The 24005-nt window shown below is 50.9% G+C and overlaps 5 protein-coding genes across 5 annotated transcripts in view; 1 reads left to right on the plus strand and 4 right to left on the minus strand.

Moving 5' to 3' along the window:
- Positions 1 to 18064, plus strand: part of LOC308152853 (histone H1-like) — a gene marked incomplete at both ends in the record, with an annotated part of 103305 nt that extends 85241 nt beyond the window's left edge. The window contains one exon of the mRNA XM_080525921.1: positions 18014 to 18064. Coding sequence (XP_080382047.1) covers positions 18014 to 18064 — 51 coding nt within the window. The remainder of the gene's footprint in view (positions 1 to 18013) is intronic.
- Positions 103 to 513, minus strand: LOC308152871 (histone H3.2; the record flags this gene model as incomplete). The annotated part of the gene is made up of 1 exon (XM_080525943.1): positions 103 to 513. One exon carries the CDS (start codon positions 511 to 513, stop codon positions 103 to 105), a length of 411 nt encoding a protein of 136 aa, XP_080382069.1.
- LOC308152893 (histone H2A-like) lies at positions 1246 to 1632 on the minus strand (the record flags this gene model as incomplete). The annotated part of the gene is made up of 1 exon (XM_080525965.1): positions 1246 to 1632. The coding sequence occupies one exon, from the start codon at positions 1630 to 1632 to the stop codon at positions 1246 to 1248; it is 387 nt and encodes a 128-aa protein (XP_080382091.1).
- LOC308152854 (histone H1-like) overlaps positions 2386 to 24005 on the minus strand; it is a gene marked incomplete at both ends in the record, with an annotated part of 58791 nt that continues 37171 nt past the window's right edge. Inside the window, one exon of the mRNA XM_080525923.1 lies at positions 2386 to 2436. Coding sequence (XP_080382049.1) covers positions 2386 to 2436 — 51 coding nt within the window. The remainder of the gene's footprint in view (positions 2437 to 24005) is intronic.
- On the minus strand, positions 9167 to 9544 carry LOC308152950 (histone H2B-like; the record flags this gene model as incomplete). Its single annotated transcript, XM_080526022.1, has 1 exon — positions 9167 to 9544. Exon 1 carries the CDS (start codon positions 9539 to 9541, stop codon positions 9167 to 9169), a length of 375 nt encoding a protein of 124 aa, XP_080382148.1. The 5' UTR covers positions 9542 to 9544.

Genomic DNA, 24005 nt, shown 5'->3' on the forward strand with positions numbered 1-24005 from the left:
AAAAGAGTAGTTAATGGAAAAAAATCATTTTGAGAAATATTGAGGTGGCTCTTAAAAGAGCCTTTGGTTTTTGTTCATGAACATAGTCCGACACTCATCATCTTAGGCGCGCTCTCCACGGATGCGACGGGCCAGCTGGATGTCCTTGGGCATGATGGTCACCCTCTTGGCGTGGATGGCACACAAGTTGGTGTCCTCGAACAGACCGACCAGGTAAGCCTCGCTGGCCTCCTGCAGGGCCATCACAGCAGAGCTCTGGAAGCGTAGGTCGGTCTTGAAATCCTGGGCAATTTCTCTCACCAGGCGCTGGAAGGGCAGCTTGCGGATGAGCAGCTCTGTGGACTTCTGGTAACGACGGATCTCCCTCAGAGCCACGGTGCCGGGCCTGTAGCGGTGAGGCTTCTTCACGCCGCCGGTGGCCGGGGCGCTTTTGCGGGCAGCCTTGGTGGCGAGCTGCTTCCTGGGGGCTTTGCCACCAGTGGACTTACGAGCGGTTTGCTTGGTTCTGGCCATGATGCAAACTTCTTATTGTAGAGTCAAAGTATAGATGTTCTTCTCAAGTGAACTTGCTAAGTTTATAAAGCCGGAGCCGTCGTGCTCCGATTGGCCGGCGAATGTAGACGAGCTCATTGGCCCGCGAATGTAGACGAGCTCATTGGCCCGTTGTCACCTCCTTCTCAGGCTGTCATTGGACACGACCTCCGTGCACCCTTCCCGCCATAAATTAAAACTCTAAACCCCTCCTGCTCCCTCCATTGCGCGCTTCCCTTGTCCACCCGCCCCGCCCATGTGAATTATAATAATAATAAACATAATATGAAGATTTAAAACAAAATCGGTGTTATGGGAAAATCCATAATTATTAGTCAACTGGCAGATGATACCACTGTTGTGATACCACTTTCTTAAGGACAACGACCCCAGCTATAGCTTTTACGCTATCCTCAGATGCATTTGTTGTGTTTATGCTTATAGCCAGCATTCATCATGAAGGGAACATTGGTTGGCAACACCACGTGGCCAAATCAAAAGTGTTGTGGGTGCGTTCTCTCAGCCTCACGAAGGTATATGGTGACTGTTTAACTTAGTGATTGCAGGCTTCAACATGAGGCACACTAGGGTACTCATAGCGGACAAACACCGTTTAGAGATGAAAATACAAACTGCACTTTTTGAGAGACAAGTGGTTGGCTCTTAAAAGAGCCTTTGGGGTTAAGTAGTGGGGTGAAAGCCGTAGTAGAACTTTTACTTGGCTTTGGCGGGCTTCTCGGTTTTCTTGGGGAGCAGCACTGCCTGGATGTTGGGCAGCACACCGCCCTGAGCGATGGTCACACCGCCCAGCAGTTTGTTCAGCTCCTCGTCGTTACGGACGGCCAACTGCAGATGACGGGGGATGATACGAGACTTCTTGTTGTCGCGGGCGGCGTTGCCGGCCAACTCCAGGATCTCAGCAGTCAGGTACTCGAGCACGGCGGCCAGGTAGACCGGTGCGCCAGCGCCCACACGATGGGCATAGTTGCCTTTGCGCAGGAGCCTGTGGACACGGCCCACTGGGAACTGGAGTCCAGCTCGGGAAGAACGGGTCTTCGCCTTTGCTCTGGCCTTGCCTCCGGTTTTACCTCTTCCTGACATCTTGAAACTTAAAGCGGGTTCTGTGCTAGTTAAAGAAAAAGCGGATACTAGTTGCTCGCTTGGGGTGGTGTTCTTATAGCTCAGCCTGACCAGCGTTCATTGGCCACCGGGTCGATGACACCTCATCCAATCAGCAACCCGGATACGCGCGCCTCTTCCCGCCGCCCAGCGATTGGCCGCTGTTTCACTCGGCCTTTGTGAGTTTCCCTCGCGCGCCAGAAATCAAAGTTCAAATCAAACCAATAATTTCCTAATAATATACTAAATAGCGAAACAATACTCCTTATTGGCATTACAGCGAAAAGTGAAGTGCATTAGGCTCTCACAGCTCTCCCCATACGCAATGTAGTAGGCTACTACTAGAGCGAAAAGTTGACCATTTCTATCCAAATAACGTTATATAAAGCAAACTACCGTATGTCGATATTGAAAGGTATTTTGTGGAGTCTAGCATAGAACCCCCCCCTCCTCGCTCACGCAGAGACCGAGTGAGACAATATATCGTTTGTTTAAATATGTTTGTGTAAAGTATTAAACTCTCATTAAGGCCATTTCAATATTTAATATAGCTATTATTCTCGTGTGCATAGGTCAGTGATTGAGACTGGTGTAAATCAGACCTTCTTATTTGAGAAAGTTCCGTTATGTCGACATGGATGAAAATGCACTTTTTATGGAAAGGTGGGTGGCTCTTAAACGAACCTTTTTTTGTGGTACAAGTGTCAACATGAACACTGTCGTGTCAACACAAGTTTACTTCTTTGGGGCTGCCTTCTTTGCCTTGGCTGCTTTGGGCTTCGCTACCTTGACGGCCTTTTTGGGGCTCTTGGTCGGTGCTTTCTTGACAGGTGCGGGCTTCTTAACCTTCTTGGGGCTCTTGGCAACCTTCTTAGCGGCGACGGGCTTCTTTGCGACTGCCTTCTTGGGAGACTTCTTAGCGGCGACAGGCTTCTTTGCAACGGCCTTTTTGGGAGACTTCTTAGCGGCGGCGGGCTTCTTTGCTACTATCTTCTTGGGTTTTGCGACGGCAGCTTTCTTCACCGTTTTCTTGACCGCCTCCTTGTTAATCTTGAAAGAGCCGGAGGCACCGGTGCCCTTGGTCTGGACCAGAGTGCCTTTAGTGACGAGGGTCCTAACGGCGACCTTGACGCGAGAGTTGTTCTTCTCCACGTCGTAACCACCGGCAGACAGCGCCTTCTTGAGCGCGGCCAGAGACACGCCGCTCCTCTCCTTGGATGCGGACACGGCCTTCACGATGAGCTCGGCGACGCTGGGGCCAGCTGCTTTCTTGGGCCTGGCTGCTGCTTTCTTCTTGGGGGCCTTGGCCGGAGCGGCGACGGCGACGGCTGGTGCGACTTCTGCCATGTCTGTAAAAAGTGTCGTTTGTTGCGGGCTACAAATCACTCTGCGATGCTGCTCTGTGATAATGAAGCTCAACCCGGAGATGGGGGCTGGTCTTAAACGCGACATGAGAACCGTACAGACTCAACCCTCTATGCTCGGCAATCTTGGCTGACAAAATGTGCTGGCGTCTGTGTTTTCTCCTCGCCAATAATGGGCCAAAAGTCACCGATGGAACCGACTTGAGGTCCAAATTTGAACGGACCAGCGAGCAGACATGCCTCCGTTCAGAATAAAATCATGTGGGCCGCGAAGGCCTCGTGTATTTTGTTGTGATTCGCTCAAAACCCCGCCGTTCCACCGTCGGAGGGAGCGATGCGCACAGCTTTCCCTGTGCTATTTGTGTCCTAAACTGCTTAAAAATGGATCCTGCACTTTGCTAAGCGGACACATGACGTCATGCATTTATTCTAGTTATCATGTTGCGGTCTTAATAGCTTTAAGTAGTCAATGTCTTTGCTAGTATAAGTGGGGTGTCTTGTGTCAAAATGTATTTTGAGCTTACTTGGGACCATTGCTGCAATTTAAAGTTGTAAACTGCAGAGGTATTCTGGGATGAGACAGTTAGGGTCACCACTGTATGAAAGTATTGGTTTATTATAAGACAGCAATACCGTGATGTCCAAATCATATTGGTATGCATAAAAAAAGACAGAACTTTATTTTATTATTTTATTTGTACGTGTTGTGTGTGTGTGTGTGTGTGTGTGTGTGTGTGTGTGTGTGTGTGTGTGTGTGTGTGTGTGTGTGTGTGTGTGTGTTGGGTGGTGGGGTTGGGATTGTGCGTTTTTGGAGGTGGGGAGTGGAAATGGGGGGATGTGTGTGAATTGGAATGGAGGGGGGGGGATAGTTGGGAGGTGTGTGTGTATGTGTGTATGTGTGTGTGTGTGTGTGTGTGTGTGTGTGTGTGTGTGTGTGTGTGTGAGTGAGAAGAATGTCACTTAAGATCCATTCTGGTGTGTAGGCTTGCGAGATCGTCTAGCAACTGCAGCAGATCTCCATGTCCTGCTGGGCTGGCTACTGCGGGAGCGTTTGGCTTAGCTGCTGACGTCTCCTCCTTCACTCTGGCTGGCTTCTCAACTGATAAATAAAGCAAACTACCGTATGTCGATGTGGGCCTAAGAAGTCTCAACTGGCTTGGGCCTGCCGTTGGATAGGTTGCAGGGAAGATTGCCTGGCACCTGACTGGCCTCCATGTACGTCTGCTGCAGAGCACTCTGGGACAGGCCTGTGAGGCACTGTGAGGCCTGCTGAGATAGCCAGGGACATGATCTATCCTTCTGATAAGACTCTCGACCTAGAACAACCAGGGTGGACTCCTGCTTTGAAGCCCTCACAACGTTCTCTTGGTTCCTGACACATTTGGGAACGATTGTTCACACAAATTTACAAGCACATTCAATGTTAAATGACCTACAGCTTATATAGGCCAATTACCTGTCAATTTGACTTTGCCGAGCATGCCAGGAGGAAGACCGTCACCGCCATGGATGTTGTATACGCTCTGAAACGCCAGGGACGTACTCTGTACGGCTTCGGCGGCTAAACTATTCGTAAACTCAACCACCCCTATAAATAACAACGGCTCTTTTAAGAGCCACCCATCTCCACACAAGAGAGTTGATTCCATTATTATAACACATTTTGTCAGGCCTGTACATTCAACGGGTTTAGCTGTCATGAAAAAAACATTCGTTGCCAAATCAATGTCAACGCAAGTAAATGCGTAGTCTTGGCATTCCACAGCTAGAAATGACCATCCCACGTGCACTCTAGAAAGAAAATGGTTACTTGGATTATTACGCACACAACACAGTGCAGCCCCTTTTGTTTTATATTGCGCATCTAGTGATAATAATAATGCATGCCCTTGTCGTACCATCCCAAAAGGACAATTCCTGGTAGTAATCGCTAGGCTGGTTGGGAGTTTGGGGGACTTGGTGTTCTATATCGTGGAGCTCCGCCCCATAGGGGAGCTCTGCTCCTATTGGTTTACCCGCTACCTAAAGTAGCCAATGACTGAATTTTTCAATGCCTGCGCCCGCCTGGGGTGCTATATAAAGGGGCGTACTTCGCTCCATCATCCTGGAGCCACTCAACAACCCACCACCTTCATAAGGATTAACCTCAACCTTTCGATGACGCGCGGGTCTCTCCAGTAGCTCAGGTCGGTTTTGACCGATCTCGGTATTACAATCAACTTGCGACGGTGTCTCACTGGAACCAGTCGCAGTCGTGCGAACCACCTCTGCAGTCTGCGCATGTGTAATAGGCCTAAGGGGACCACTACATGGGCTGCAGACATCAGTCCTAGTAAGGACATCCTTGACAGAGCGGTGATTGTATTTGTCACTCGACACACCCGGAGAGCTGACGTCAGTGTCGCTCTCCGTGGTGCCGATAAACTGGCCCTCTTCTCGGCAGTATCCACTGAATGCCTAGATAGGAAAACTGTTGAGCCGGCCACTGAGCACTCTTTGTCCAGTTGACAGCTAACCCCAGCTGAGCGAGGTGCTGCACCAGTGAGGTTGCGTCCCGAATGGCTCGATTTGGATATTGGGCCAAAACCAGTAGGTCGTCGAGATATGCTAATATGCGTATCCCGTTTCGCCTCAGTGGTTCGAGTGCTGTCTGCACGCATTTGGAGAAAGTTCGAGGAGCAAGCGCGTACCCGAGGGGCAGGCGCGTGTACTCGTAAACCTTCTCTTGGAAGGCAAAACGTAGAAATTTCCTGTGCCTCTCTGTGATTGGCACATGAAAATACGCGTCCCTCAGGTCTATGCTGATTCAGTAGTCGCCCTTCTGTATACCAGACAGGAGGCGCCTCGTCGTCAACATACGAAAGGGGCGTTTCGCCACTCTCTCGTTGAGGACCCTTAAATCTAGTATGGGTCTCATGCCTCCCGATTTCTTTGGGACAAGGAAATACGGGGAGTACCACAGTACTGGTCCCTCGGAACCATTGTCACTGCGCTCTTTGTTAGGAGATTCGTAATCTCCTCCTGGAGCGCACGTGTTTTTATCGGGCAGGACAAAACAGTCCCTCTCACGCCCCTGAAGGGCGGAGGAGGCTGAATGAACTGTAGTGCATATCCCCTCCTCAATGTCCTGTCTAGCCAGCCGACAGAATACCTGCCCCTTCTAGCCATTCTGTATAACGCAACGACAGCGGCTGGGCCGTCTGTTGTGGTGCAGTCGACAGAAAAAACTTGAATTTCTGTATGACCCCAGCCGCCGCTGCCCACCGAGGAGGTGGCACAGCCCAAGGTGGGGTCATTTCGAAAGGGATGGGCTGCCGTCTGTAAAGAGTGTTTGTTATGTGTAACATTGCTCTTTATTGACGCAGGTTTATTATGCCTGATAATTAAAGAACCGGCCGCATGCTCATGAGTAGGGTTGGGTACCGTTTGGGTTTTATCCGGTACCGGTACCTAACCGATACTTTAAAAACGGTACCGGTACCAAAACGGTACTTAATTCGGTACTTTTGATTTTTTTAAATGACATATATATATATATATATATATATATATATATATAATAATAACACGGTCGACAACATTAAACAGCTTTTCACTTTTTTATTGCTGAGGCACAATATATATTAGTTAAATATACACTCAAATTAAAATAAATGAAAATAAAACTCCTGAGCCTTGGGGACTCCATTAAGCTGGGGGTGCCTATCGTTGGTACTGATGTCGAATACGAGTACACACTTGTTCGGCAGCCCCTCAAGGACATCAGAATATTCTTAGAAAAGGGATCTAGTGAAGAGGCCTGCATAGCCCCCAGAACCAAGAGGAAATATAACTCTGATAAACTGGAGCCCTCCACCTCGTCAAAATCCAAACTCTGTTGCCGCTCAGCTACTACTACTCCCCTCCCCCTCTCTGGTCCATGCTGACATGACGATTGATTTTTCAGACACAGTAGTAGGATAAGGACAGTACCCGAATATCAGGAGATCCCCGATCATGTTGTCCTCCTCGCAGAGACGCAGCCACACATCCGCACAACGTCATCAACAGACGCGTCGAATCCTGGAGTGCACTGTCCAATCAAAGGCTAGCGTTCGTAAACTCGCTCTGAGAGCGTCGCAGCGCACACTGGGCCCGACGTCATAAGGGGAGCAAGTCATTTGATTGGACAGAAGGCATTCCACGAGTGGTGATCAGAATTCCAGAACGAGTTTACGGAACGCACCCATAAGTCGAGCGTCGCGTTACGCCAACCCGCTAGCGGAAGTTGCTATTAGCAACCTTCTCGTTATCCTTCTGTACTCGCTGTTTTCACTGAGTGGAAATTTAACAGGCGATGTGACGTCGCGAGATAGAAAAGTACCGAAATGAGGCACCGAAATCTCCTTTGCGATTCGGTACGGGTACATACCGAATGTAAAGTAACCGGTACCTACCGGTCAGGGTTTCCGTTAACCGGTAATTACCGGTCTTTGTCCGGTAAAATGTGTTGAAGTCCGACAAATAGAAAACTCGTCGGACATAATGTCCGGTGAAAATAATTCCCTCTAAGCACAATTTGGCTTCGGGCCACCATTTTCAGCTGAGCACCAAACACACACACACTCATACACGCACAACACTGCCCGAGAGAGAAGGACCCGCCCCCTTTAGTTAGCCTGCCCGAGAGAGAAGGACCCGCCCCCTTTAGTTAGCCTGCCCGAGAGAGAAGGACCCGCCCCCTTTAGTTAGCCTATTTTGTCATAATAATTGACATTTTTCACCAAAATAATCAGTGAGAATTTAAAAAATATAACAAAAATGATATTGAGTAAAGTACAAGCATTAATAGGCAATAATAAGCTACTTTTGACAAAAACTATTGACAAAATAAATGATGGCCATGATTCTAATCTAGAGTCTCACATAACGGCAGCTGAAAAAATAATAATAACACACCTGTCTAGCAAGCTCCTAAATTTCGTTGTTTGGTACCTGTACTGTAGCAATGACAAAAGTCCATTCATTCATTCATTCATAGGTGTTGGCTAAAACGCTGCAGTTCGGTCTTCATTGCGAAATTAACGTTAATTAATAACTAGCATAACGTTACTAATTTAGTTAGTTTGATAATAACAAACCCGCCTCTTTGCTTCTCTATGCGCCGCTATAACGCAATTAAATAAATGTAATAATAATAGTAATAAGTAAATTCAATAAATTAAATGTGCTTATGTATGTGTTGTTTATCGATGGTGACGTAGTCAGCCTGCCTCCTCTCTCCATGTGTTTGTGGGTCTTTGTGGACCGGGGTGTTTACATTACATCACATTTGTAATGTAACATAATATAATATAATGGTTCTGCCGCTGCTTGGCTGTCCTTGAGCCTGGTATTAATCGTATTAATATTCACCAATAATACAATAATAGACATAGACAAGACATGCATGACCGAACTCGTTCACATCATTGGTTCTTGAGGTTCTGTCCAGGTAGCTGACTAGTGAGCCTGCATCAACCTTAATGCTATTCAAGTGCAAGAAGATTACATTTGTCTTCGCCGTTTAAGATACACACATTCATCTGCTGTGGAGCAGTAGCAGGCGGTCTGATTCTCCCTGGAGGTGATGATAGATCCACATGTGAACGCCGTTTAAACTATTATTATATTTTATTATTTATTTTAAATCCACCTGTCCCGAGAAATTGGCCATGCGTATGTATGCAGTGTAGTCACTCCTGTCCATTATATTAATAGAGGAAACCGTTTTAGACAACTAGTGAGCATCAAACAAGGCGCGCAAAACCTCCTGCGCGTTCAAGGACTGGAGTCTTTGAAAATTGTAACATCGAGTAATTGATACATATGCCTTATACATGCTTGTTATGTTATGTATGCTTTCTGCCTGTTTTAACCTGCTGTGTCTTTCACTCCTGTATTACTGTTTTATTTGTGTTTTCTTCCTTGTTATGTAAAGCACTTTGAGACCCTTGGTCTGGGAAAGGTGCTGTATAAATACTGTATAATTGTACTTACTTGTTACAATACACAATTAGTACACTGATTGGTAGCACGCGAGGTCATCTCACTATGGAATTGCTTTCTTTTTTGATAGGGTGGGTGGCTCTTAAAAGAGCCTTTTGGGGTAAGCAGTACAGACGAAAATCTGTTTACTTGGAGCTGGTGTATTTGGTTACGGCCTTGGTGCCCTCGGACACGGCGTGCTTGGCCAGCTCACCGGGGAGCAGCAGACGCACGGCGGTCTGGATCTCCCTGGAGGTGATGGTAGAACGCTTGTTGTAGTGGGCTAGGCGAGAGGACTCGCCGGCGATGCGCTCGAAGATGTCGTTGACGAAGGAATTCATGATTCCCATGGCCTTGGAGGAGATGCCGGTGTCGGGGTGGACCTGCTTCAGGACCTTGTACACGTAGATGGCATAGCTCTCCTTCCTGGACTTTCTGCGCTTCTTGCCGGTTTTGGTGGCGGTCTTGGTGACGGCTTTCTTGGAGCCCTTCTTGGGCGCTGGCTTCGCAGGTTCTGGCATGTTGATAGTGGCTCGTTACTTCTCAGAAACTAATGAAGAGGCGACAAACGCACACCCGTAATATAAAGGTGGGGCTATGCAAATTAGGCGGCTGCTGACATCCACTTCCAAAGCTCTAGTCTGCCTCGCGGGTAAATACATTATCTGCGCACGCGCGGGCTCCTCCCCCCACCCCTTCCTTACTTTTTCACCCGGCTGTCGGGTTGCCTTGTTTCCGATGGCGATATGAACATGAAAATGTCAAGAGGAAGATTGAGAATGATATACATAGAACACCAAGTCCCCCAAACTCCCAACCAGCCTAGCGATTACTACCAGGAATTGTCCTTTTGGGATGGTACGACAAGGGCATGCATTATTATCACTAGATGCGCAATAGAAAAAGGGACTGCACTGTGTTGTGTGCGTAATAATCCATAATAACCATCTTTCTAGGGTGCAAATGTGGGATGGTCATTTCTAGTCGTGGAATGCCAAGACTACGCATTTACTTGCGTTGACATTGATTTGGCAACGTATGTTTTTATTCATGACAGCTAAACCCGTTGAATGTACAGGCCTGACAAAATGTGTTATAATAATGGAATCAACTCTCTTGTGTGGAGATGGGTGGCTCTTAAAAGAGCCGTTGTTTTTGGTAGGGGGTGGTTGAGTTTACGAATAGTTTAGCCGCCGAAGCCGTACAGAGTACGTCCCTGGCGTTTCAGAGCGTATACAACATCCATGGCGGTGACGGTCTTCCTCCTGGCATGCTCGGCAAAGTCAAATTGACAGGTAATTGGCCTATATAAGCTGTAGGTCATTTAACATTGAATGTGCTTGTAAATTTGTGTGAACAATCGTTCCCAAATGTGTCAGGAACCAAGAGAACGTTGTGAGGGCTTCAAAGCAGGAGTCCACCCTGGTTGTTCTAGGTCGAGAGTCTTATCAGAAGGATAGATCATGTCCCTGGCTATCTCAGCAGGCCTCACAGTGCCTCACAGGCCTGTCCCAGAGTGCTCTGCAGCAGACGTACATGGAGGCCAGTCAGGTGCCAGGCAATCTTCCCTGCAACCTATCCAACGGCAGGCCCAAGCCAGTTGAGACTTCTTAGGCCCACATCGACATACGGTAGTTTGCTTTATTTATCAGTTGAGAAGCAGCAAGAAACGCCAGAGAGAAGCCAGCCAGAGTGAAGGAGGAGACGTCAGCAGCTAAGCCAAATGCTCCCGCAGTAGCCAGCCCAGCAGGACATGGAGATCTGCTGCAGTTGCTAGACGATCTCAAAAGCCTACACACCAGAATGGATCTTAAGTGACATTCTTCTCACTCACACACACACACACACACATACACACATACACACACACCTCCCAACTATCCCCCCCCCTCCATTCCAATTCACACACATCCCCCCATTTCCACTCCCCACCTCCAAAAACGCACAATCCCAACCCCACCACCCAACACACACACACACACACACACACACACACACACACACACACACACACACAACACGTACAAATAAAATAATAAAATAAAGTTCTGTCTTTTTTTATGCATACCAATATGATTTGGACATCACGGTATTGCTGTCTTATAATAAACCAATACTTTCATACAGTGGTGACCCTAACTGTCTCATCCCAGAATACCTCTGCAGTTTACAACTTTAAATTGCAGCAATGGTCCCAAGTAAGCTCAAAATACATTTTGACACACACCCCACTTATACTAGCAAAGACATTGACTACTTAAAGCTATTAAGACTGCAAAATGATAACTAGAATAAATGCATGACGTCATGTGTCCGCTTAGCAAAGTGCAGGATCCATTTTAAGCAGTTTAGGACACAAATAGCACAGGGAAAGCTGTGCGCATCGCTCCCTCCGACGGTGGAACGGCGGGGTTTTGAGCGAATCACAACAAAATACACGAGGCCTTCGCGGCCCACATGATTTTATTCTGAACGGAGGCATGTCTGCTCGCTGGTCCGTTCAAATTTGGACCTCAAGTCGGTTCCATCGGTGACTTTTGGCCCATTATTGGCGAGGAGAAAACACAGACGCCAGCACATTTTGTCAGCCAAGATTGCCTAGCATAGAGGGTTGAGTCTGTACGGTTCTCATGTCGCGTTTAAGACCAGCCCCCATCTCCGGGTTGAGCTTCATTATCACAGAGCAGCATCGCAGAGTGATTTGTAGCCCGCAACAAACGACACTTTTTACAGACATGGCTGGTGCAACTCCGTCCGGACCCGGAGGGGATAGGCGGAGTCCAACATATCCCCAGCACCATCAACCTGGGGAACAACAGGGGCTCCGTCTACTACTACGGTATGCCGAAGCTCTGCAGGAACTGCGGCCAATTGGGCCATCTGGCAGCGGCCTGCAAGGCCGTGGTATGTAAAATCTGCCGCCAAGACCACCCGACGTCGGAGTGCACCACGACCAGACCTTGCAACCTGTGCGGGGGACAGGGGCATCTTTACCGTGACTGCCCAAGTTCCTATGCAAGTAGAGCCCGGGGCTATAAATCCAACCAACCACCACCCCAACCCCCACCCCCACCCCAACCCACACCCCCACCCCCACCCCAACCCCCACCCCAACCCCCACCCCAACCCACACCCCAACCCACACCCAACATGGAGGAAGAGAAGGGAGAGACGGAGGAGGACCGGCGCCCGAGCGATGGAGGGGACGATCAGAGCTCGAGCGACGGAGAAGGAGAAGGAGAGGAACCAACCGTCCCAGCACCCCCTACAGACAACCTCAACACCCAACCCCTCCTAAACCCCATGGCCACCTCCACCCCCTGCAAAAACACCATGAAGGGGGAGCCGGCCTCTATTGAGATAGCCACCAGCAGCACACCGCAGATCCACCTCCCCTCCCAATCAGACAGTGAAAATGACTGGAGCTTGGCTCAACCAAAACGCAAAAGACCACAAAAAAAGGCAATCCGGAAAAAACCAGACAAAAAGACTACTCCAGAACCCAAACCCCAACGCCATACAGGTAAGCCGGCTCCCCCCCCCAAACCCTCCTCCCCACCCTCTTCCTCTCTCCAGTCATCACATGCTCCTCACCCTGCACAGCCCACCAGCCACCCCCAGTCCATGCTCACCGGACCGTACGGGCCACCGAAAATCACCTCATCAACAACACAGATGAGGGGGCCACCAGGCAGTCAGAGGGGAGACAACCCCCACACCATGAGCAGCCAAGGGGAGGTACCACACTATCTGGCCCCCAACGACCCATTGGAGGGCCTCAACCTCATGTGCAATAGTTTAGCAAAAATTAGAACAAACCAAATCCAAGAACCATGAGGATAACAATCTCATCTCTCAACACCAGAAGCCTCCGGCAACCAGACAAACGGGAGGTCGTCTACCAGTACATCACCCAACATCAGTCAGACATGTATATCCTCCAGGAGTGCGCCATCCCATTCAAGGAGATGGACGCCACCCTGGAGGAGGAATGGACACGGGGGGACTCTCTCTGGTCAGGCTCAAACATTGATAGAGCTGATGGGGTCGGCATTTTGGTGGCCAACCCTTTTCTGCAGACCAAAAAGGGGGAGGTTGTAGAGAGCGGGCGAATCCTGGTTCTGGACCTAGAGATCCAGGGTTCGCCGCTGAGGGTCATCAATGTGTACGGCCCAACCAACGTGGCCAAGAGAGTCTCCCTTTTCAAGAAACTTCGGTCTCTCCTCCTCATCCCCACACCAGTCCTAGTGGGGGGAGATTTCAACTGTGCCCTCCGGGATGAGGACCGCAGCAGGCCCAGGAGAGACCGATCCACTACAGAACTTCAGTCCATCATAGACGACTTCCAACTGGTAGACGCCGGTGGCACCTCCCCGCCGACACACACAAGGGTGAGTTCCTCCGGGAATTCTTCCTCCAGGATAGACATGTTCTTGCTCTCGCCAGGTCTGAGGATGGGAACCCTGACCAGCCAGGCGGCCCACTTCTCGGACCACAGGATGTTGACAGTGTCCCTGGAATGGGATGGCCAAACAAGAGCGGGTAGGGGTACCTGGAGGATGAATACATCGATCCTTCAGGACCCAACAGTGGTGCATTCCTTCTCCAGGCGCTACCTGGAGTGGAGGACCCTAAAAGAACTGTTCGACTCCCCGATAGAGTGGTGGGAGATGGTTAAGGCCAGGACAAAGGGCTACTTCGGGTCAGTCGGAAGGAGGAAAGCGGCAGAACAGAGGGCCAGGTTTCAACACCACAACGCGGCCCTCCAACGCCTAAGTCTCCTACAACTGGGTGGTCTGGATGTGGCCCGAGAACTGGCTGAGACCAAACAACACCTTGCCACCCTCTACCGGGAGCAACAACAAAAGAAACAGTTCAGGGAAAAACTCCAGGGCCTGGAGGAGGAGGAGAAATGCACACGCCACTTCTTCCGCAAGGCACGGTCAAAACACAAGCCTATCCTGTCCCTATACGACACCAATGGGGACACCGTGTCAGACAGAGGCAACATCCCGGGGGTGGCAAGAGAGTTCTACGAGAGTCTCTACAACATCAAGACAACCGACGAGACTCTCATGGCCACCTTCCTGGATGGTCTGGACCGGGTCCCCGAGGGTGGTGAGAGTGAGAACCCAGAGCTGACCACGGAGGAGCTCACCCGGGCCGTGCACTCCTTGAATACACACAAGGCCCCTGGACCGGATGGGATCCCAGCAGAGTTCTACAAGACTCTCTGGGATCTCCTCAAGGAGGACTTGGCGGAGGTCTTCAAAGCCGTCTACAGGGAAGGGAGGCTTGGAGAGTCAATGAGACAGAGTACGGTCACACTGATCCCCAAGAAAGGGGACCTCAAGGACCTCCGGAACTGGCGCCCCATCAATCTCCTCCCAGTGGACTATAAAATTATGACAAAAGCCCTCACCCAACGGTTTCAAACCCTCCTCCCCTCAGTTATAGCCCCTGACCAAACCTGTAGCGTCCCCGGTAGGTCCATCAACGACAACCTGCTCCTGGTGAGAGACCTCATCCTGCACTCCCAGGAGCGGAGGTCCCCTTTAGGCCTTCTCAGCCTGGATCAGGAGAAGGCCTTTGACAGGGTTAGCCATGGTTTCCTGCAGAGGGTGCTGAGGGGCATGAACTTCCCCCAGCACCTGCTCAACTGGACCGAACTCTGCTACAACAACATCACGAGCAGAGTTCGGATCAACAACCAGTTGACAGACCCCTTCCCCATCAAAGCTGGAGTACGGCAGGGATGCCCCTTGGCCCCTCTACTGTACGTCATCTACCTGGAGCCGTTCCTACGGAAGATCAGGAGCTCCCCCAACATCATGGGCTACCCTCTACCAGGGGCCCGGGGGGAGAGGCTCAAGGTGGTGGCGTACATGGACGACATTACCATCGTCGGCACAGATAGTCGCTCCATTTCCACAGCAACGAAAGTGGTGGAGGACTACTGTGCAGCCACTGGCGCCCTGATCAATAGGGGTAAGTGTGAGCTGTTTCTGTCGCAGCACTGGCAGGAGAACCTGGCAACCTCCTTCCCTGTAAAGACGGAAAACATTAAGCTGCTGGGGATCACCTACCAGAAAGATGGAGGAGCCTCCGGCAGCTGGAAGGAGACCATCCGCCAGGTCCAAAAGAAGATCTGTGAGTGGAGTGCACGGCCTCTCACAATGACAGGCAAGATCCTGGTCCTGAAGGCTATTGTTCTTCCCATTCTCCTTTACCTGGGCAGGGTGTTTCCCCCAGACAGAGCAGTATCCAAAACCATCGAAAGGATCATGTTTACCTTTGTCTGGGGGAGCCAGATGGAAAAACTAAAACGCACCACCCTGTACAAAACAGTGGAGAATGGGGGGAAAGGGGTCCCAGACATCCTAAACATCATTAGGGCACAGGGACTCTCCAACCTCATCAACAACATCAACAACAAAGATAGGAAAGCCAGGTTCTTTGAAATATACTATGCCACACCCATCCTCCGGACACTCAGGGTGACCGCATCAATAAATCACACTGTGCCCTACAGCTGGGACCCCCCTCCAGTCTACAAGATATGGAGGGACTTTGCCTTCAAGACAGGATTGTCCACGGCTGGGCTGGCCTCATGGAAATACAAAGACATTATGACCTTCATAAGGTCGAAGGAAACCATTACTCACCCCAAGGCCAGCACAGCCGTGGACTCCAAACAGGTATGGAAAAACATTAATCATAAATGTACTAACAATAAACAAAAAGACATTGCCTGGATGGCTGCTCATGGTTGTCTCCCCACTAGGGAATTCTTGCATAGGCGGCACATCGCAACGACTGAGAAATGCCCCCACGGATGCACGGACACAGAACACATTAACCACCTGTTCTGTGAGTGCTCCGTGGCCAGGCGGGTCTGGGCCCTGTTTGTTCCCTCTGTCTCCCTAAACAGCCTGCTGACCCTGCCCCGCTTGACGAGCGAGAACATCCTGTATGGTCCTCCCGGGGGGTGCACAACCCCCCAACTACAACAACAGTGGAGGATCATCAGCGCCGTCAAGCAGGTACTCTGGGAGACGAGGAACATCAGGGTCTATCAGAAACAGAGCGTCCACCTGACAACCCTGAGGAGGAGAATCACCCTCTGCCTCAGGGACCATGCTATTGTTGACTTTAAAAATAACCCGGATCAAGCAAGAGCGGTGTGGGGGGTGGAGAGATGGAAGGACGTCATCCTCTAAACCCCCCCCCCATGCCGCGCCGCATCGCCCAACCCCCCCCCACCCCGGGCCTACCTCACTACACCACCAGTTCCTGCACTATCACCTTCACCACCGTTCCAGCACAAGCCCTGGTCAGCAGTATCACCATCACAAGGACCAGGAGAGGAGCAGCGCACAACACCAACAGGGAAGTTTACTGCACCTTCCACCACCTACACATGTACACAGCACTGACCCACTTCCTACCCTCACCAGAATATCACCACACACAACCCACAGCCGAACCAGCCGTCTCTGCCAGCACCACCAGCACCAGGATGACCAACACCACTGGGTCACAGGGAAGTACTGATCACCCGCCTGACACCAAAATGCACACTACACAAACCATGCACACCTCCCTTCTCTCACTCCTGTATCTTTTCAGGCACATGTCATATCCAGCTCTGACACCTACCCAGGCTTCCAGACCCAGGAGCAGAGACCGGCGGGAACCACCACGTCACCCCAGCACCAACCCCAGGTTCCAACTCAGCGACCCCAAACCCCCTGTTCCGGGCCCCTCCCCCCCAACTCCAGGCCCCCAGCTACAGGCCCAGTCCCCTACCCGCCAACCCCCAACCCCCAGCCCGGAACAAGCTGAGAAGAGCCAGGGAGCTTTTTCCCTGGATAAGCTGTGTACAGGTTTTTCGCCTCTGCTTGCCTGCCATGCGCCGAGCTCTCTGGGCCTCTCCTCAGGGGCCTCCGGTCGGCCTGCGTGCTCGATCTGCTCCGCCGCTGGGGCGCCTGGTCCGGCTAGCCTCGTGAAGGGCTACAGGAGTCTGAGCCTGGTGGGCTGGGCCGGATGCGCCGGTGGTGGGGCGGGTCGGGTGAGTCGGGTGTGTGGGGTCCCTCGGGGGAGGGAGGTGGGGGAGCCACGGCTTTGCACTGGTGGGCAAACTGGATAGTAGTCGCTCTACAACTAGAGGGCTGCAGGGGAATTTTTTTCCCGGATGCACAGCGAACAGGTTTTTTACCCCTGCCTCCTACCGACACTGGAACCTGGACACTGAACACTGAACACTGAACATTACACTACACTGGACAATATACTGAACACTGAGCACTTTAGTTAGTTTAATGTTGGTTGTTGTTGAATGTAATGTCTTAAATGTCTGATTGTTTGATTAATTGATTGTATATACGGTGTTGTGTTTTTATAAAAACCAATAAAAAACACCTTTTACAGACATGGCAGAAGTCGCACCAGCCGTCGCCGTCGCCGCTCCGGCCAAGGCCCCCAAGAAGAAAGCAGCAGCCAGGCCCAAGAAAGCAGCTGGCCCCAGCGTCGCCGAGCTCATCGTGAAGGCCGTGTCCGCATCCAAGGAGAGGAGCGGCGTGTCTCTGGCCGCGCTCAAGAAGGCGCTGTCTGCCGGTGGTTACGACGTGGAGAAGAACAACTCTCGCGTCAAGGTCGCCGTTAGGACCCTCGTCACTAAAGGCACTCTGGTCCAGACCAAGGGCACCGGTGCCTCCGGCTCTTTCAAGATTAACAAGGAGGCGGTCAAGAAAACGGTGAAGAAAGCCGCCGTCGCAAAACCCAAGAAGATAGTAGCAAAGAAGCCCTCCGCCGCTAAGAAGTCTCCCAAAAAGGCCGTTGCAAAGAAGCCTGTCGCCGCTAAGAAGTCTCCCAAGAAGGCATTCGCAAAGAAGCCCGTCGCCGCTAAGAAGGTTGCCAAGAGCCCCAAGAAGGTTAAGAAGCCCGCACCTGTCAAGAAAGCACCGACCAAGAGCCCCAAAAAGGCCGTCAAGGTAGCGAAGCCCAAAGCAGCCAAGGCAAAGAAGGCAGCCCCAAAGAAGTAAACTTGTGTTGACACGACAGTGTTCATGTTGACACTTGTACCACAAAAAAAGGTTCTTTTAAGAGCCACCCACCTTTCCATAAAAAGTGCATTTTCATCCATGTCGACATAACGGAACTTTCTCAAATAAGAAGGTCCGATTTACACCAGTACACGAGAATAATAGCTATATTAAATATTGAAATGGCCTTAATGAGAGTTTAATACTTTACACAAACATATTTAAACAAACGATATATTGTCTCACTCGGTCTCTGCGTGAGCGAGGAGGGGGGGGTTCTATGCTAGACTCCACAAAATACCTTTCAATATCGACATACGGTAATTTGCTTTATATAACGTTATTTGGATAGAAATTGTCAACTTTTCGCTCTAGTAGTAGCCTACTACATTGCGTATGGGGAGAGCTGTGAGAGCCTAATGCACTTCACTTTTCGCTGTAATGCCAATAAGGAGTATTGTTTCGCTATTTAGTATATTATTAGGAAATGATTGGTTTGATTTGAACTTTGATTTCTGGCGCGCGAGGGAAACTCACAAAGGCCGAGTGAAACAGCGGCCAATCGCTGGGCGGCGGGAAGAGGCGCGCGTATCCGGGTTGCTGATTGGATGAGGTGTCATCGACCCGGTGGCCAATGAACGCTGGTCAGGCTGAGCTATAAGAACACCACCCCAAGCGAGCAACTAGTATCCGCTTTTTCTTTAACTAGCACAGAACCCGCTTTAAGTTTCAAGATGTCAGTGTGACGGTCGGGATTATTACCGCCGCCTTGTAGGGGTTACAAAGTACTTAGTCTGGGGAGGACTGAGTGGGACAGGATCTAGGTCCCCCACACCCAATACCTATGGCCTCAATGTTCAGGTGAGTGAGCAAGTTGTTTCCTGTTTAGTAGCTTGGGTTAACGTCAACCTCTTAGACGGGGTAAAGTGGGCTTTAGTAGGTGGCCGTGAAAAGTGTGTGCAGTGTGTGCGAGGTAAGTGCCGAACGATAGTTATGGAGATAGACTCCAGTTCTATGAGTGGAGCGGAGCCCCATAGGGGAGCTCTGCTCCTATTGGTTTACCCGCTACCTAAAGTAGCCAATGACTGAATTTTTCAATGCCTGCGCCCGCCTGGGGTGCTATATAAAGGGGTGTACTTCGCTACCTCATTCTCCCAAACATACAAAAACAGCCGGGTTTGAACGAGTCGAAGTGGGCCAGCAGCCCTATGGGGCTCCGCTCCACTCATAGAACTGGAGTCTATCTCCATAACTATCGTTCTATATCGTGGAGCTCCGCCCCATAGGGGAGCTCTGCTCCTATTGGTTTAGGCGGAGCGAACGAGGCCAAATGTACCCCCACTGAGACTATTAATCCGTAAAACAATCTCAGCGGCACCCGGAGCTGACCACTGATGTTGGTTCAAGACAACCTTAAAAAGTTGGCCCAACCCACACGAGTCTGCTCCACTGATCTAGCCCTTACGTGAGCACGCAGGGTTGTAGATCTAACGGAACATGTCCTGGAGGAGGGTCCCCTCCCCAGGCACATCCGTAATCATCCTGACAGCACTTGAATAGCATCCCCAACCAGGGTAATCCAAGTGCCATCCCCACTACATCAGTCCTCAGCAAACTGAGGACAGAGTGAGAAAAGGATGAGGAAGAAATATCACTTACCTAACCCTTACGTTGGGTTGTTGATCTAACAGACATGTCCTGGAGGAGGGTCCCCTCCCCAGGCACATCCGTATTCATCCTGACAGCACTTGAATAGAATCCCCATGACCAGGGTAATCCAAGTGCCCTTCCCACAACATCAGTCATCAGCAAAACTGAGGACAGAATGAGAAAGGATTGAGGAAGAATATCACTGACCTAACCCTTACGTGAGCACGTAGGGTTGTAGATCTAACGGAACATGTCCTGGAGGAGGGTCCCCTCCCCAGGCACATCCGTAATCATCCTGACAGCACTTGAATAGAATCCCCAACCAGGGTGATCCAAGTGCTTTCCCCACTACATCAGTCATCAGCAAAACTGAGGACAGAATGAGAAAAGGATGCGGAAGAAATATCACTGATCTAACCCTTACGTGAGCACGTAGGGTTTTTGATCTAACGGAACATGTCCTGGAGGAGGGTCCCCTCCCCAGGCACATCCGTATTCATCCTGACAACACTTGAATAGAATCCCCATGACCAGGGTAATCCAAGTGCCTTCCCACTACATCAGTCATCAGCAAAACTGAGGACAGAATGAGAAAAGGATGAGGAAGAATATCTTTCAAGTAATACCGTACAAAAAGTGATGGCGACGACCAAGACGCCGCCTCACATATCTCCTCCACTCCCACTCCCCTGAGAATGGCCACTGATGTGGCCATGCCCCTGGTGGAATGAGCCCGAATGCCAGTCGGCACGGGCTGCCCCTTCGATTCGTATGCGAGGCTAATAGCCTCGCAAATCCAATGGGACAGCCTCTGCTTCGAGAGTGGTGCCCCGGCTTTCTGTCCGCCGTAGCAGATCAGAAGCTGGGGAGAAGATCTCAGTCCTGCCGTGCGCTTCACATATTGTGCCAACGCGCGCACCGGACATAGACAATGTAAACGCCTCTCCCTCTCTCCGTCGTGAGGAGGAGGAAAAAAGGCGCTCAGAGCACAGCTCTGAACCCTAAACCCACGATTAACCTTAGGGATAAAAGCCGGGTTAGGGCGTAACACAGCTTTTGTTTTGTCATCAGATATGATCAACAATCTGCCCGTGTCGAGAGAGCACATAAATCACTCACTCGCTTAGCCGTAGTCAAGGCGAGGAGCTGACTCGTCTTGAGAGACAATAAACGCAACGACACAGTGTCAATGGGTTCGAATGGGGCACGCACAGCGCCTCTAGCACAATCGACAGGTCCCATTTTGGCATTAGAGTCCTATGAGGGCGTCTAAGCCTACACACTCCAGTCAAAAAACGCTTAACCAGCGAATGACTGAACAGTGTCGTTGTCGCAAAACCCTCATGACAAGCTGAGATGGCAGCCGCGTAAACTTTAATAGTTCTCGCCGCCAATCCCTTGTCAAACAGCGACTGTAAGAAGCACAAGAACGTTTCGACCCGACAGCAGACTGGGTCAACGTCCTGTCCCTCACACTGTGTAAACACTCGCCAGCGCGCCGCATATCCCTTTGCAGTGGATTGCGCGCGCACTCTGAATGGTCTGAATGACCGCGTCTGTCAGACCCCTGCGTTCTAACAAATCCCTCTCAGTAACCAGGCCATGAGGGGGCCCCCCATCATAGGCGGCCCCCTCACCAAGCCTCTGGCTTGAGAGAGTGCATCTTGTCGATGAGGTATGGGCCATGGGCCCTCTACCAACATCTCCATCAGTTCCGGAAACCACGGGGCTCCGGGACGGTCCGGGGCTACAAGAATTAACTCTAGCCTCTCTGACCTCACTCGTGCCAACAGTGGGAGGATAGATGTCAGGGGTGGGAACGCGTATAACAGGACCCTCGGCCATGGGTGGTGTGCGAATGTATCGACTCCCAATGGCGGGTTGTCCTGTTCGCGCAGGAAGAACCAAAGGCGACACTGCGCATTCGTCCGTGACGCAAACAGAACCACTTCTGCTTGCCCGAACCGTGCCCAAATCAGCGACACAATGGAGGGTGCTAACCTCCAGTCGTCGTCCCTCGGGCCTCCCCGTGATAACAGATCTGCTCCTTCGTTGAGCAGACCTGGAATGTGGAGAGCTTTCAGCGAACTCAGGCGACTCCGCGCGCGATGACGCGCGGGTCTCTCCAGTAGCTCAGGTCGGTTTTGACCGATCTCTGTATTACAATCAACTTGCGACGGCGTTCTCACTGGAACCCGTCGCAGTCGTGCGAACCGTCTCTGCAGTCTGCGCATGTGTAACAGGCCTAAGGGGACCACTACATGGGCTGCAGACCTCAGTCCTTGTAAGGACATCCTTGACAGAGCGGTGATTGTATTTGTCACTCGACACACCCAGGGAGCTGACGTCAGTGTCGCTCTCCGTGGTGCCGATAAACTGGCCCTCATCTCGGCAGTATCCAAATGAATGCCTAGATAGGAAAACTGTTGAGCCGGCCACGGAGCACTCTCTGTCCAGTTTACAGCTAACCCCAGCTGAGTGAGGCGCTGCACCAGTGAGGTTGCGTCCCGAATGGCTCGATTTGGGCATTGGGCCAAGACCAGTAGGTCGTCGAGATCCGCATATTATGCGTATCTCGTTACGCCTCAGTGGTTCGAGTGCTGTCTGCACGCATTTGGAGAAAAAACGAGGAGCAAGCGCGTACCCGAAGGGCAGGCGCGTGTACTCGTAAACCTTCCCTTGGAAAACAAAACATAGGAATTTCCTGTGCCACTCTGTGATTGGCACACGAAATACGCGACCCTCAGGTATCTACGAAAGGGGCGTTTCGCCACTCTCTCGTTGAGGACCCTGAAATCTAGTATGGGTCTCATGTCTCCCGAATTCTTTGGGACAAGGAAATACGGGGAGTACCATCTCATGTCCCACTGGTCCCTCGGAACCAATGTCACTGCGCCCTTTGTTAGGAGATTCGTAATCTCCTCCCGGAGCGCACGTGTCTTTATCGGGCAGGACAAAAAACTGAAGGGCGGAGGAGGCTGAATGAACTGTAGTGCATATCCCCTCCTCAATGTCCTGTCAAGCCAGCCCGACAGAATACCTGTCCCTTCTAGTCATTCTGCATAAAGCAACAGACTGTTGTGGTGCAGTCGACAGAAAAAGCTTGAATTTCTGTATGATCCCAGCCGCCGCTGCCCACCGAGGAGATGGCACAGCCCAAGGTGGGGTCATTTCGAAAAGGGATGGGCTGCCGTCTGTAAAGAGTGTTTGTTATGTGTAACAATGCTCTTTATTGACGCAGGTTTATTATGCCTGATAATCAAAGAACCGGCCGCACGCTCATGAGCTGGGCCAGGTCTTGATAGACATGGAGGGTTTTTTTATGTAAATAACGCCTCGTGTCGTGATAGGGGTAAGTCCGCTAGGCAGAGAGCTGGCCACACGCCGGTAAGCTGGGCTAGTCTCCGCTTCGTTTCTAACCGGTAGCGATTCGACCACACTCTGACAAGGCAGGTGGGTCTCCGCTCCGGTAGATACCATGGAAAATCCTCCTTAGGGATTTACCGTCTGACTTACCGTCTGTAAAGAGTGTTTGTTATGTGAAACAATGCTCTTTATTGACGCAGGTTTATTATGCCTGATAATCAAAGAACCGGCCGCACGCTCATGAGCTGGGCCAGGTCTTGAATAGACATGGAGGGGTTTTTGATGTAAATACCGCCTCGTGTCGTGATAGGGGTAAGTCCGCTAGGCAGAGAGCTGGCCACACGCCGGTAAGCTGGGCTAGTCTCCGCTTCGTTTCTAACCGGTAGCGATTCGACCACACTCTGACAAGGCAGGTGGGTCTCCGCTCCGGTAGATACCATGGGAAATCCTCCTTAGGGATTTACCGTCTGACTTACCGTCTGTAAAGAGTGTTTGTTATGTGTAACAATGCTCTTTATTGACGCAGGTTTATTATGCCTGATAATCAAAGAACCGGCCGCACGCTCATGAGCTGGGCCAGGTCTTGAATAGACATGGAGGGGTTTTTGATGTAAATACCGCCTCGTGTCGTGATAGGGGTAAGTCTGCTAGGCAGAGAGCTGGCCACACGCCGGTAAGCTGGGCTAGTCTCCGCTTCGTTTCTAACCGGTAGCGATTCGACCACACTCTGACAAGGCAGGTGGGTCTCCGCTCTGGTAGATACCATGGAAAATCCTCCTTAGGGATTTACCGTCTGACTTACCGTCTGTAAAGAGTGTTTGTTATGTGTAACAATGCTCTTTATTGACGCAGGTTTATTATGCCTGATAATCAAAGAACCGGCCGCACGCTCATGAGCTGGGCCAGGTCTTGATAGACATGGAGG

The sequence above is a fragment of the Nansenia antarctica genome (assembly GCF_963989245.1).
Source record: "Nansenia antarctica genome assembly, chromosome: 3".
NCBI classification, from domain to species: domain Eukaryota; kingdom Metazoa; phylum Chordata; class Actinopteri; order Argentiniformes; family Microstomatidae; genus Nansenia; species Nansenia antarctica.